This window comes from Cephus cinctus, unplaced genomic scaffold (assembly GCF_000341935.2).
Source record: "Cephus cinctus unplaced genomic scaffold, Ccin1 Ccin1_scaffold0129, whole genome shotgun sequence".
Taxonomy (NCBI): Eukaryota; Metazoa; Arthropoda; class Insecta; order Hymenoptera; family Cephidae; genus Cephus; species Cephus cinctus.
The window spans coordinates 308,535-319,888 of NW_014332862.1; the positions used below are offsets into that span (position 1 = coordinate 308,535).

General features: G+C 31.9%; 3 protein-coding genes across 8 annotated transcripts; 2 read left to right on the forward strand and 1 right to left on the reverse strand.

The window, feature by feature from the left end:
* Positions 1-239: 239 nt before the first annotated feature.
* On the forward strand, positions 240-3,329 carry LOC107262785 (deoxynucleoside kinase). Of its 3 annotated transcripts, none has more exons than XM_015729323.2 (4): positions 240-481; positions 1,417-1,616; positions 1,687-1,936; positions 2,025-3,329. In XM_015729323.2, exons 1-4 carry the CDS (start codon positions 469-471, stop codon positions 2,360-2,362), a joined length of 801 nt encoding a protein of 266 aa, XP_015584809.1. In that variant the 5' UTR covers positions 240-468; the 3' UTR covers positions 2,363-3,329. The 3 variants fall into 3 exon arrangements, with proteins under 3 accessions (XP_015584809.1, XP_015584811.1, XP_015584810.1); XM_015729325.2 differs by having other exon boundaries at positions 376-507; XM_015729324.2 differs by lacking the exon at positions 240-481 and adding an exon at positions 702-938.
* Positions 3,139-10,215, reverse strand: LOC107262784 (receptor-interacting serine/threonine-protein kinase 1). 4 transcript variants are annotated; one of them, XM_015729321.2, is made up of 4 exons: positions 10,116-10,215; positions 6,038-6,378; positions 5,613-5,944; positions 3,139-4,221 (listed from the first exon to the last, which is right to left on the reverse strand). In XM_015729321.2, exons 2-4 carry the CDS (start codon positions 6,366-6,368, stop codon positions 4,081-4,083), a joined length of 804 nt encoding a protein of 267 aa, XP_015584807.1. In that variant the 5' UTR covers positions 6,369-6,378; positions 10,116-10,215; the 3' UTR covers positions 3,139-4,080. The 4 variants fall into 4 exon arrangements, with proteins under 4 accessions (XP_015584807.1, XP_015584806.1, XP_015584805.1 ...); XM_015729320.2 differs by lacking the exon at positions 10,116-10,215 and adding an exon at positions 9,381-9,488; XM_015729319.2 differs by lacking the exon at positions 10,116-10,215 and adding an exon at positions 8,770-9,075.
* Positions 10,216-10,641: 426 nt separating this feature from the next.
* Positions 10,642-10,995, forward strand: LOC107262769 (uncharacterized protein C14orf119 homolog). The gene has a single exon (XM_015729304.1). It carries the CDS (start codon positions 10,642-10,644, stop codon positions 10,993-10,995), a length of 354 nt encoding a protein of 117 aa, XP_015584790.1.
* The last annotated feature ends 359 nt before the right edge of the window (positions 10,996-11,354 follow it).

Sequence of the window (11,354 nt, forward strand, 5' to 3'; positions counted from 1 at the left end):
AATCGGAACACCACGACATCCCCACAGTAGCCATTATAAACATGTCCACGAAATGTTCAATAAACAGCTGTTTATTCCTCTTCGGTTTGTTAAACTCCTAAATAAAAAATCCCTGCATGAGAATTAAATGAAAGTACATCACGTAATATCTGTGTACGTCATACTTACATCGAGGAAGCCTTTATTATAAAATCATCATTCAAATTCATATAAAACTTAATCTTTTAAATGGCCAGTCGCTCAATGAGACTATGGCAAAGAATAACAATATTCAAGATGTATTGAAATATTATAAAATATATCAAAGTGCATCTATTTCACGATCCATGTTCTTTATTTCGGGTATAAACGTATCTCAGCGATGTCAGCGTATAATGAAGCATGCGCAAATACAAAGTGTTACAATGTTTCTGATAGAAGAAAATCTAACCTAATATAACGTTCCAAATTTTGCTTTAACATTCAACAATGAACACCACCGGTAATTATTCGATAAAGCTAAATACGGTATTAACTTTAATTGATAATTGAATGTTTCAATGACAACTGGTATTTGGTTTAAAACTATAGTTTACTTCATTTCGTTTGCATGTGCAATAACCAAAATAATTGCGTATTTTTTATTATTAATTTTATGCATCCTACATAGTAAGATTTTAATCCTTTATTAATAAAAGCGAGCACAATAATCAAGAGGCTATCGATATTTTCATAAAAACTAAAAAATGTAAATGTAATTTGAAATTCATACTTAACATATATCACGTATGAACGGGTGAACGGTGCTTAAGCTTTTTCTGGCGGGAAAATGCTATAAATTTGGCGGTAAATAGAGGATCATTGTATATATGTATATCCATTCTTGATCTTTTCCTGTTCTATACACTTGGAATAAACGTAAAATCAGTGGCGTCCTGTACTCGCAGCTATCAGATAGTGTTAGACCCTAAACTTTAAATATTATTGTATCTTAAAACTATTTTAATATATTATATGATATTTATTGTGTCATATAATCGACAATAATGAATAATGGAATTAGTTTAATTCATAGTGTTTTCAAAAAATAATGTTACTTTTAAATCCTTATTGATAACGTATTTGTACACGTCATTTATTTTTGTATTGCTAAACAGTTAATAATAGCAGTTATTGTCTTAATGTCTAATTAGTAATATACTTAGCTGCTGCATGCATTCTGTCAATTTTTTTTAATATGAGTCTATTCAAATCATTTCATATTGTGATATTAAATATGATTATTTATCGATTGATCTACATATTTCTGTATGACGATACCATATTCTTATTACGGAATGGATATTTTGATATTGATCATTTATTGCGAAACTTCTACTCACTATGTTGTTGCGAAGCATACAAGAAGAACTGTAATCTTGATTATTTTTTATCCAGGAAAACATATACTTAAATTATTTGCTAGAATGAGCATAATACCATCTGCAGTTTACAAGCGCCCATTCACGGTGTGTATAGAAGGGAATATAGGCAGCGGCAAAACAACATTTATCAATGAATTTAAACAGTATAATGATACGACTGTATTACAAGAGCCTGTAGAGCTGTGGCGCAATGTATCTGGAACAAATTTGCTGGTAACATGCTTACTCCTGAAAATAACATTCCATTTTAATAATACGATATTAATTATTTTTTTCTTTGTAGGAGTTGATGTACAAAGATCCAGGACAATATGCTTGTCTATTTCAGTCTTATGTGCAACTTACCATGCTACAGTTACACACTATAGAGACTCCTACACCTTATAAAATAATGGAAAGATCAGTATTCAGTGCTAGATGTTTCATTGAGAACATGAAGCGCACCAAAATGCTGAGGCCCGTAGAATCAGTAGTCCTGGAAGAATGGTACAATTGGTGCATCACAAACGTGAAACTTAAAACGGACTTAATAAGTAATACTTAATGTTAATTATATTTAATCAATATGATTTGCTACTGATCCACACTAATAATCCTATTTTCTTTATTCTGCCAAAACAGTCTATCTGAGAACAACACCAGAAGTTGTGTACAAAAGAATGCGAGAGCGTGCTCGCGAGGAAGAGTGTTCTGTCTCATTAGAATATCTGCAACAAGTGCATCAAATACATGACGACTGGCTATACCACCGTACGCTCTTCTCATTGCCAGCACCTGTTATTACATTAAATGGCGATAAAAGTATCGAGGAAATGTTTGCCGAGGTGAGAAAATGCAAAGAGGGTTTCTTTACTAAAGCTGATGAGATAATGCTAGAAAACGGAACACGGTGCAGATCAGAAGAATCATCGCCCGTCCACATAACGCCAAAGAAACTACAAGTCGGCGGTAGTATTTAAAAAAAGCAATTCTTTCTATCTTGAAACATTTAACGAATTATATGTATATTTTGGAACTTCGTATGGTACTATGATCCCAATGAGACGAGTTGTTGATTGTAAAGATTTCGCAATGGCCGTGTTGCAAAAAATCAGAGAAAAGAAATAACAATCTAACATGCACGTATAAGATATGTTGTATATCATATTATTTCTTTTTTTTACTTAACACTTGCACTTAATAAAGTAAGTTATATTATATTTCAAGAAAATACACTTATGTATGCATTTCCTGCTTCATTTGATACAAAAGAATAACTGTAATTCTACTTAGCCAATATTACTTTATAATATTTATTCGTGCTTGATTAAATGTCGATTAAATTGATTTTAAAAAAATGCTTTTATCAATACTTGTTTTATCACGATTACACTGTTCACTGCATTGTATTTGCAAATTTCTTAGACATTTATTCGTTATAAAAAAATTCTGCCAGTATATTCACTTCATTCGATTTGATATTTTTACGTAACTTTGAAAACCGAATTTGAATTTGCTGAAAAATTAAAATATATCAGAATATTGATGCACAAAAATTATTTCTGATATCAACTACATGTAACATTGTATAAGTCCATATAACGTTTTAGACATAATTCTGCGACCAGTGACCAATGCATTATATTGTTGGGAAGAGTAAATAACATTGATTAAAGTTACTAGGACCTTCCAAATAAAATAAATGAACCATGTAAAGGATCCATCTCTTGAGGTTGAGGAAACAAACTTGCGCAACTTTCCAAAACCATTACTTTATTCTTTATGTAATGCATTAATCTTAATCTTACAATGACAATAAAGACTGAAATCTGTGTCTACGTCTATTCAAAAATGTAACACAAATGGTATAACAATATTCTTAATTTCCAATATGGAAAGTTAAGTCCTACAAATAATTCTATTGTATAATAAAGTCTAAAAATATCACATTGACAAATTTTCCTTTTATATCACCTAATACGTTCCATGTATACTATTCAGATATAAAATTATAGCCACGAGTTAAACCTAAAAATTCGTTTTACACGCTTATATTGCAAATCTACTTATTACTATATATAAGCACGTGGAATAGTTTGAGTAACAAGTAATTGAGAATAAGAAATAAATCAACATGCCAGATTTGTTATCCAAGCACTTTAGATTCTAAATGCGAACAGTCGAAGAAGAATTATTGATAAATATTATTTATAATTAAAGTAAATGTAATACATTGCATTAAGCATTTCAACACAGATAATGCCATTAACAATATATTTTTTAGTAAACGTCAAAAAGAATACACTTTATCGAGCTCATGCGTAGAATCTTAAAAAATTCTGAACCCTCAACGGGAAGTTTAAGTGTATTCCGATATTACACATTTTTGAAATATCAAATAATGAAAAGTAAAAAGTATTTAATTCATTTGTTAAAAATTAAGTCAAAGTTTCCGTACCTGAAATAACTCAGGTAAATAAAGATTTATTATAACAAATGCTCACGCTTCAGCATGAATTTTTATATTTAGTTTTTTAATGCGTTCATTATAACAAAACGAAAAATATAAGGAGTTATTCCGTACAAACAAACTACCTGAAGGTGCTTGTACATAGAAATCAAATGGACAGGTTAACTTCAGGTAGTACATTTGACCTGAATATATACAATTATGCTATTTAGAAATTCTAAATACGCGCTACGAAGGCTTCTTGCGCGCGGCTGCTAATCTTTCCACACAATCATATTCTTGACAAGACCAGATTATGCAAATCAAGTCGCCAAGTCGAGCGTCCTTCGTATTCGTCTGCTTCCAATCGAGTAGCACTTGATAAATGACCTGAAAACAAAAAGAAGTCATACTTTAATTGGAATCAAATATTACGTTACATTAGAATGACACAGAAGTAATAAAACAGAAAAGAAAAGGGCGTATGAACATAGGATTTTCCAGAAGCACCCGGCCTTTTGTTTTTAGTCAGGTGATATATTGCGAAATTATTCTGCCCGAATGAATTCCATGTGTTTCTCATTGGCAAGAATTTCTTAGAAAATCACGTGTAAATTGTTTGATACGCGTCTTGAACACAAATGGGTATAGTCGGTTTACTGATAACTCTATAGAGCGGTTAAGTATGTAGCAAATAAAAGTTATCTCGACATTCTTATATGCCTTAGTGCCAGCCTTGAAAAAAGAAACGTTCGCAACTGTGTATAAATTAAAAAAATTATTTCTTCAAATTTATATACAGAGTCACGTCTATAATATCGAATATGTGAAATATGCTAAATTGAGCATAATTAATAATTATCACTATAAATTATTATAATATACAAATATTGTATTGCCATAACTAATAGAAGTGTATTGTTCTTTGTTACAAGTCATACCGATTAAATAGAATCATTTTAGCACGTTAAACCCAGCCTGACCCACCAATGGGTTACAGGCTGCACTTTAGTACATGCATCAAAATGTAAGCCAGAATAAATATGTTATGTCACACAATTGAGACGAGATCAAAGTGTCATATAAACGAGACACTTAGTATTTCCGAAGTTTAATCAGTTATAAAAATAAAATGAACATAATGTTTTTAATGTTATCAGTTTAGATAAATGCTTAAGCAAGGCTGATACAGTGATGTATAACACGTGCATATATATATATATATATATATATATAGAGAGAGAGAGAGAGATACACTCTTCTTTATCAAATAAATGAGGCGTCTGAAAAAGATAGTCAAGATTAATTTCTATTTTTGTTTATTTTCTTATCTGCCTTCAGAAGCATGCTTATCCTATCCTTGTTTCATTATAGATGGGACCATACATTATGTACTTTATATTCGCAGGACGACTAGCATTAGCGAGAACATGACTTTTTCTAAACCATTCTACAGTTAAGCAGACTTGTTCTTAGCACAAGAAACCTCAAGGTCATTCATCCATTTGTTTCCGCATAAATTTACGTTTATTAGTTTCGTAGAAACACTGTGACAGCATGACGTTATGAAATTATTGAAGAATATTCTAATATTATATAAATGGTTAAAGATATTTAGCAAGACTGAATAGCGCTTGTTAGAATTTTATTGTCTTTAATTTTATTTATAGTACTGATTTTAGAATTCTATTGTGTTCTATTTTTCTCGACATTTTCTTAAGTTATGAATTATGAGTTAAAGAAAACTTCATGGTCTTTACCAGTAGACCTATTTAGTTTACCTGATCGATGCCTTTGACCATATGATTTTCTTCGAACTGATCAATTTGTCCTTCGGAGTAGCCTAGACGTCTAGCTACATCACGCCAACCATGTCCAATATGAGTTTTTATCAGAAACATGTCGTCAAGATTAATTTGTTCCTTACACATGCTGAGTTCCTCAACACTTTCAGGCATCGGTTTAGTTTTTGCCTTCATTGTAGAAGATTTTGGCGTTACTGTGGTATTTTTATTAAACTGATTTAAGTTGTTATATGTGATACTTGTCCTGGAGCCAATGGTCACTCCTTTTGAATTAACTATATTATAATTTACGACATTTGCGCTTTGCGCTGCAACAGACACAACAAGATCAACATAAATATTGAAAGAGACAATTAATAATTTTTTATAATTTATATCTTTATACCAATTCCAATACTTACGTATTTTATACTTGGGCTTCGTCTTTCCTCGTGGACTCTTTGATCTGAACTCAAAACCTGCTGTACTCGAATGACCAATCTTCGGACTTTTTGGAAATTCGCTGTCTGAAGTAGTTGGTTCCGGTGCTGATTTCTGCCTCCTGATAACTTCCGGTATGTCTTTCGCACCATTTTCAATGTCAGGCGTTACTGGTGCTGAATTTATTTTAGTCTCTGGAGACGATAGACCTAACTTATATCCTTCATCTTCCACGACAATTCGTGGTGGATCTGGTTTCGCATCAGTAGTTAAATTGATAAACCTCTGTGACATTTCTGATAAAATTGGCATTTTGATTGTCCTGAAAATGAGACAAATAGAATCATACATTTCCTCAATAAATTCATTTCCTCAAGTTTGTTGCAATCTTTATCCAACTTTTCATGTAAATAATAATAGAAATTATAAGCATTTCATAGCAATTGATTTCTTTTTTATTCTTCTACCTCATTTGATAACTGGTAACTTTGGGGTAATAAATCTCAGCATCTTATTTCTGTATATACCACTAAAATATCAAAACAGATCATAGTCCCGTGACTAGCAAACGCATATATCATTACTAAGTTGAATAATATAATCAATGGGTAGTATAAAGACTTCATTCAATCTATAATAAAAGAAAAATTAAAATATCTGCGTTTATTGAGAACAGGGGCATGAAAGTTTTAGCTGGGGTATTTAACTACCCCATGCGATCGACGTTCTTTGAAAAGAGCGGATTCACAAACGTCAAGTTAATATTTGCCAAATCGATTTATTCGATACTAGATAGTAGTATGTTTTTCAAATAACTCGCGTGTGGAATATTCACCAAACCCACAGACGCAACAGTTCGTTGTCTCGTAACTAGGACAGATGCGAGAAAAAAGGAATGTCACAATAATCGATACTACAAACAATCGTAATTAGGTGATCGGGAAGCTGGAGTTAAAAAAGAAAAATCTGAATCAGTGTATCGCTTGTCAACATTTTGTAACTTGACATTCGCAAACTCTTTATTATAAATAACACAATTTATATCAATCTAAAAACTCAAACTAAACTAAGATCGGTAACAGTTTTTTAAATACTAAACCGTTCTTTGTAAATTCAATTAAATTAATATCATTCTATCAACAATATAAGAACTGTGCACTCATCTACTGCAATCATCAGTTAAAACATTCTAGAGAAATAAAACGAAGAAATCCTTGAATATGCTAATAAATTGTCAGATATTATTGCTTTAAACAGCATTCGTACATGGCATATGTGTACCATATGTAAAGCCTGAGAACATATATATGTCTGTACACCAATAATTCATATTATAACAGTATAAGTATGCATAGAGTACCGGAGAATACTGCGAATTGCAGTACAATGGGGAAAAAAAGAAAAAATCGCATAATAAGACATTGTTGACGTTTGATGTGAAATTCTCTTAAATTTTTCTACGTTGTAGGAATAACGTCAAGAATATAAAAGGCGAAAGGAGTTTTCTATAAATAGATTGGTCGTCCTGATGTGTATGACGTATATGTAGAAATCCTGAATGCACTCTTGTACTTTTCAGTATAAAAAAAAACAACCGCATTAATTAAGTCGCACAAAGACCTTCCAATTGCCATGTGCATATACGTATCATATACTTTCAGAATACGTAAATCAGATGAATGTGTTATTCCTGTCTGTATTTTCTCGGATATTCCTGGTCACCTGCACTAAATATAAAGTAAATTGTTGACCATATATCTATATATATAATGCAATTAGATATACGCACACCCAACAAGCCTGCGCAATCTGGAATTTCCAAGTGGTAAAACCAGTTCCGATCGTATTGTGAGTAGATTGTATACGTATAATAATAATAAATATATAATTTAACTTTGCGACTGCATTTACAACTAAATACAGAAAATTATAAGCTTTTTGGATTTCTCCTCGCTTTATGCCATTAAGGTTAGGAATGTATTTACAGGTGTTATCGGAGTTTGAAAGATTACTCCGTCTTTTAATTGGTTGAGTATATGTTTCTGACGTTGTTATAGGCGCAGCTGTTCAATTGTGAAATTTGTCATAATAATATTCTACGATATTGGGTGATGCACATACTTAGCTAGTAACCTTCATGTGAAAATTGAAACTCGTATGCTAAATTAGTTTTATACAACGGCCATCATTTATTGAATAATTCAGTACTGTAATCCTTGGACACGCCTTTGGCATCTATATTCACAGTTAATTTTGAAGCCTCGAGTCAATGATGTGAGTACGAACAATAGGTACCAGTTGACTTTTGCAATTTATTTTCTCCTTTTGCTAATTTCAATCCTTGTTGTAAGTATACTGTTATTCAAATTAGGTGACAGAAATTTTGTAATATTTTCAAAGTATTATAAAGAGACGCTTGTACTATATACGACACAATGACTGACTGAACCGACTTATTATAAAAATTAATGTATCCAAATAAAACTCATGACTAAGCATCGAAAGTTTATATACAGTTAATTAGTATAAACAAGTCACACTTATAAAAACCGAATAAAAAGGATTTTATATTAATCAATTCACTCGCGTAGTCAATTTGACATACGCTAATTTTTAGGCACATCCCGGATGTTAAATCACAATCAAATATGTATATAACTGAGGATTATTCAAAATTCCATTGTTTTAATGATATACACAGTCTTAAACTCACCTTAATGACTGTTCGAAATATTCATTTCATTATTAGTACTATAATATAACAGTTCGCTTATTTGTTGTTCAAGTCACTATTGTCACTCGCGGAGACAGACCGAATTTTCAGGTATATTTTCCGATCAAGCTTCTTGTTTTATTCATAGATTATTTCGATGTCCGACACAAATATTTGTTACTCAGTAAGCGTACTGGACAACGCTGGACGTCGCGACTGACTGATTTGAAATTTTCAGACTTGAAAACTCAGGGCCACTAAGGAATATCTCGGGATATGAATTGGCACGTACATACGTTCTACGTTCTACGTATACAGTATGAGCTGTCTTTCTGCTGTTACCAGTTACATATTGGTTCTTTGTGGACCAACGAGGACACAGCTGCATATCAGTTGACGACATTAAAAAAATTATAGACTCCAATTTTTGCCCACCCACTAGCGAATTTTATCTCGTGTATCGAATTAGAGCGCTTCTAAAATAAGAACTTTGATGCGGCAATAAAATTTATAACGTCCTAGAAATCTTGGCATCACGTTTATCGTTACAAGACATAAATGTTCGATAATTACAAGTATTATATATTTTGAAAATTTACTTCAAAACTTACTTTTTAAAGAGGGAATCTATTGAATAGAATAATGATGTTATAATTTTATTGCTATTCAACAATCGCTTTATCGATGGTTGACCGCACAGAGCACACTTTGTGTCTAATGATTAGTGGACACAGTGGGCATGACGCATTATGCTGGAAGCAGTATAAAACTTCTGGGGGAACTGAATTTTCATACATTTAGTTTAAACACAAAATATACGAGGGTTAGCCCTCTTTATTAATCTCTTCTCGGCGTTGAGAACCACGACGCTTTGGAAATAATGAAATCATGGTTGATTCTTGTGTAAAAGTTAAAATATCTCAAAACAAATCTTGTGCCTTTGAAGAAAGCTCAAAAAATGTCAAAGGAGAGAGCTTAGCCAGCTTAATCGAAAGTGTGAAAGATATTCAGCAAAAAACCAATGCTTTTCTTTCAACTCTCGTGAAAACTCAACACGAGGCGTCAACCGATGTACACGGTAAATTTGCAATTATAGTTAGAAACTATTGACTTTCTCTCTTGTTTTTCGTTAACTAATTGTATTTTTGTTTTATTAATATTTTTCGTTTTCAGAACAAGTCGACATATCAGATAGCGATTCAGATGAAGTTACTACGGAATCGGAGGTAGAAACTAACCCTAAAAAATGCAAATTAACTAATTAACTTGTAAATTTGTTAATAAACGAATACTATAAATACATTTTTTAATGTGATATTGGCTCGACGTATTTTACAATATTTTACCTTGTCTATTAAATTCAAGGCGCAGTAGGTTCATCGACACTTTCTCAGTGCTCTATAGCAAGTGCCAAGCAAACACGACGGTCATACGGGAAACGTAAATAAAAAACAAGAACTCCACGTCGTAATCTACTTGCTACGTTACTTACAACGCAACTGGTAATTTTTGTTAACGTATTTCACTTGTTTTGTACTATTATAAAATCTTTGGTCATTTTCATAATAGTTTCTTGTAGAAATATATGAAATTCTAACCTATCTGAATTTAAAATATCGGCATTTACCACTATCTGTTGTTTGCAAAATACAGTGTACTTTAGGTTTACCTATTTTTTGTTTAGAGATTCTCATAATGACTGTAAAACAATTCCAATGTTAATTCCATAAATGCTCAGTAATAGTGATCGACAATAATACTACATTTTATTATTAACAGATGTTTTGTCTGTTTGTAGATTTCAATGTTTATTTTTTTCAAATAATTTGAGAAGACTGTGAGATGTTTAATTCAATTTTTTCAAGATGAAACATGTCTACAACGCTTTCAAATCAAGCTCAGATACGCTATGTCGTACAATGGTTTCAAGAATGGTCCGAGATGCAACGAGGTGATTTCCTGAGTGTTTTGCTGGAACGGTGCAGTCCCACAGGCTTAGTAAATGGTCTGGTATCAGGTATGGAGAGTTTAGGCTGCAAAGAAGATTCAAATAGGCCACCAAGTTTATTTCAATGTCGAGTAAAGCTCTTTCAAGAGTGGAGCCAAAATTGGAGTCAGCAGGAAAAAGATGCACTGTTGTCATCCATTAAAAATATGGATCCTAAATTTGGGGAGAAATACGAGCAAAGGTTGACTGTTGGCAGTGAAGAGGAAAGGGAACTTTAAAAGAAATTAATGCTGTCAAATACTATAAACCTGGTTTCCATCAATAATGTAATTTTTCGTAATTTTGAAATCTCAAGATTAGATCTATTAAATTTTTTTTTCTAAGATTTAAAGAAATTTACAATTATAGAAAAAAGCTCAGAATGTTTTACATTCCAATTTTGCTGGCGATAAGAAGTCTTTCTTACTGTTGGTTTCCACTAGGAATGCTTTTCGTCTAGTCTGTTGCTGCTGCTGCTTTTTAAAAGCATTATACATTCCATATTTTAATATTCATTATGTATGTACATATTGACAGTATCCAATATTCTACTGTAACCAGTTTTCTCTAAAGACAGCTATCATTCTATTCTTACACT

Bases quoted from the DNA above. Each gene is read 5' to 3' on its own strand.
- LOC107262785 (XM_015729323.2), top strand. The intron at 1,617-1,686 runs GTAACATGCTTA...TTTTCTTTGTAG, and splicing joins TATCTGGAACAAATTTGCTG to GAGTTGATGTACAAAGATCC. The intron at 1,937-2,024 runs GTAATACTTAAT...CTGCCAAAACAG, and splicing joins ACTTAAAACGGACTTAATAA to TCTATCTGAGAACAACACCA.
- LOC107262784 (XM_015729321.2), bottom strand. From the start codon at position 6,368: ATGCCAATTTTATCAGAAATGTCACAGAGGTTTATCAATTTAACTACT. The intron at 5,945-6,037 runs GTAAGTATTGGA...TGTCTGTTGCAG, and splicing joins GAAGCCCAAGTATAAAATAC to CGCAAAGCGCAAATGTCGTA. The intron at 4,222-5,612 runs GTAAACTAAATA...TTTTGTTTTCAG, and splicing joins TGGTCAAAGGCATCGATCAG to GTCATTTATCAAGTGCTACT.
- LOC107262769 (XM_015729304.1), top strand. From the start codon at position 10,642: ATGTCTACAACGCTTTCAAATCAAGCTCAGATACGCTATGTCGTACAA.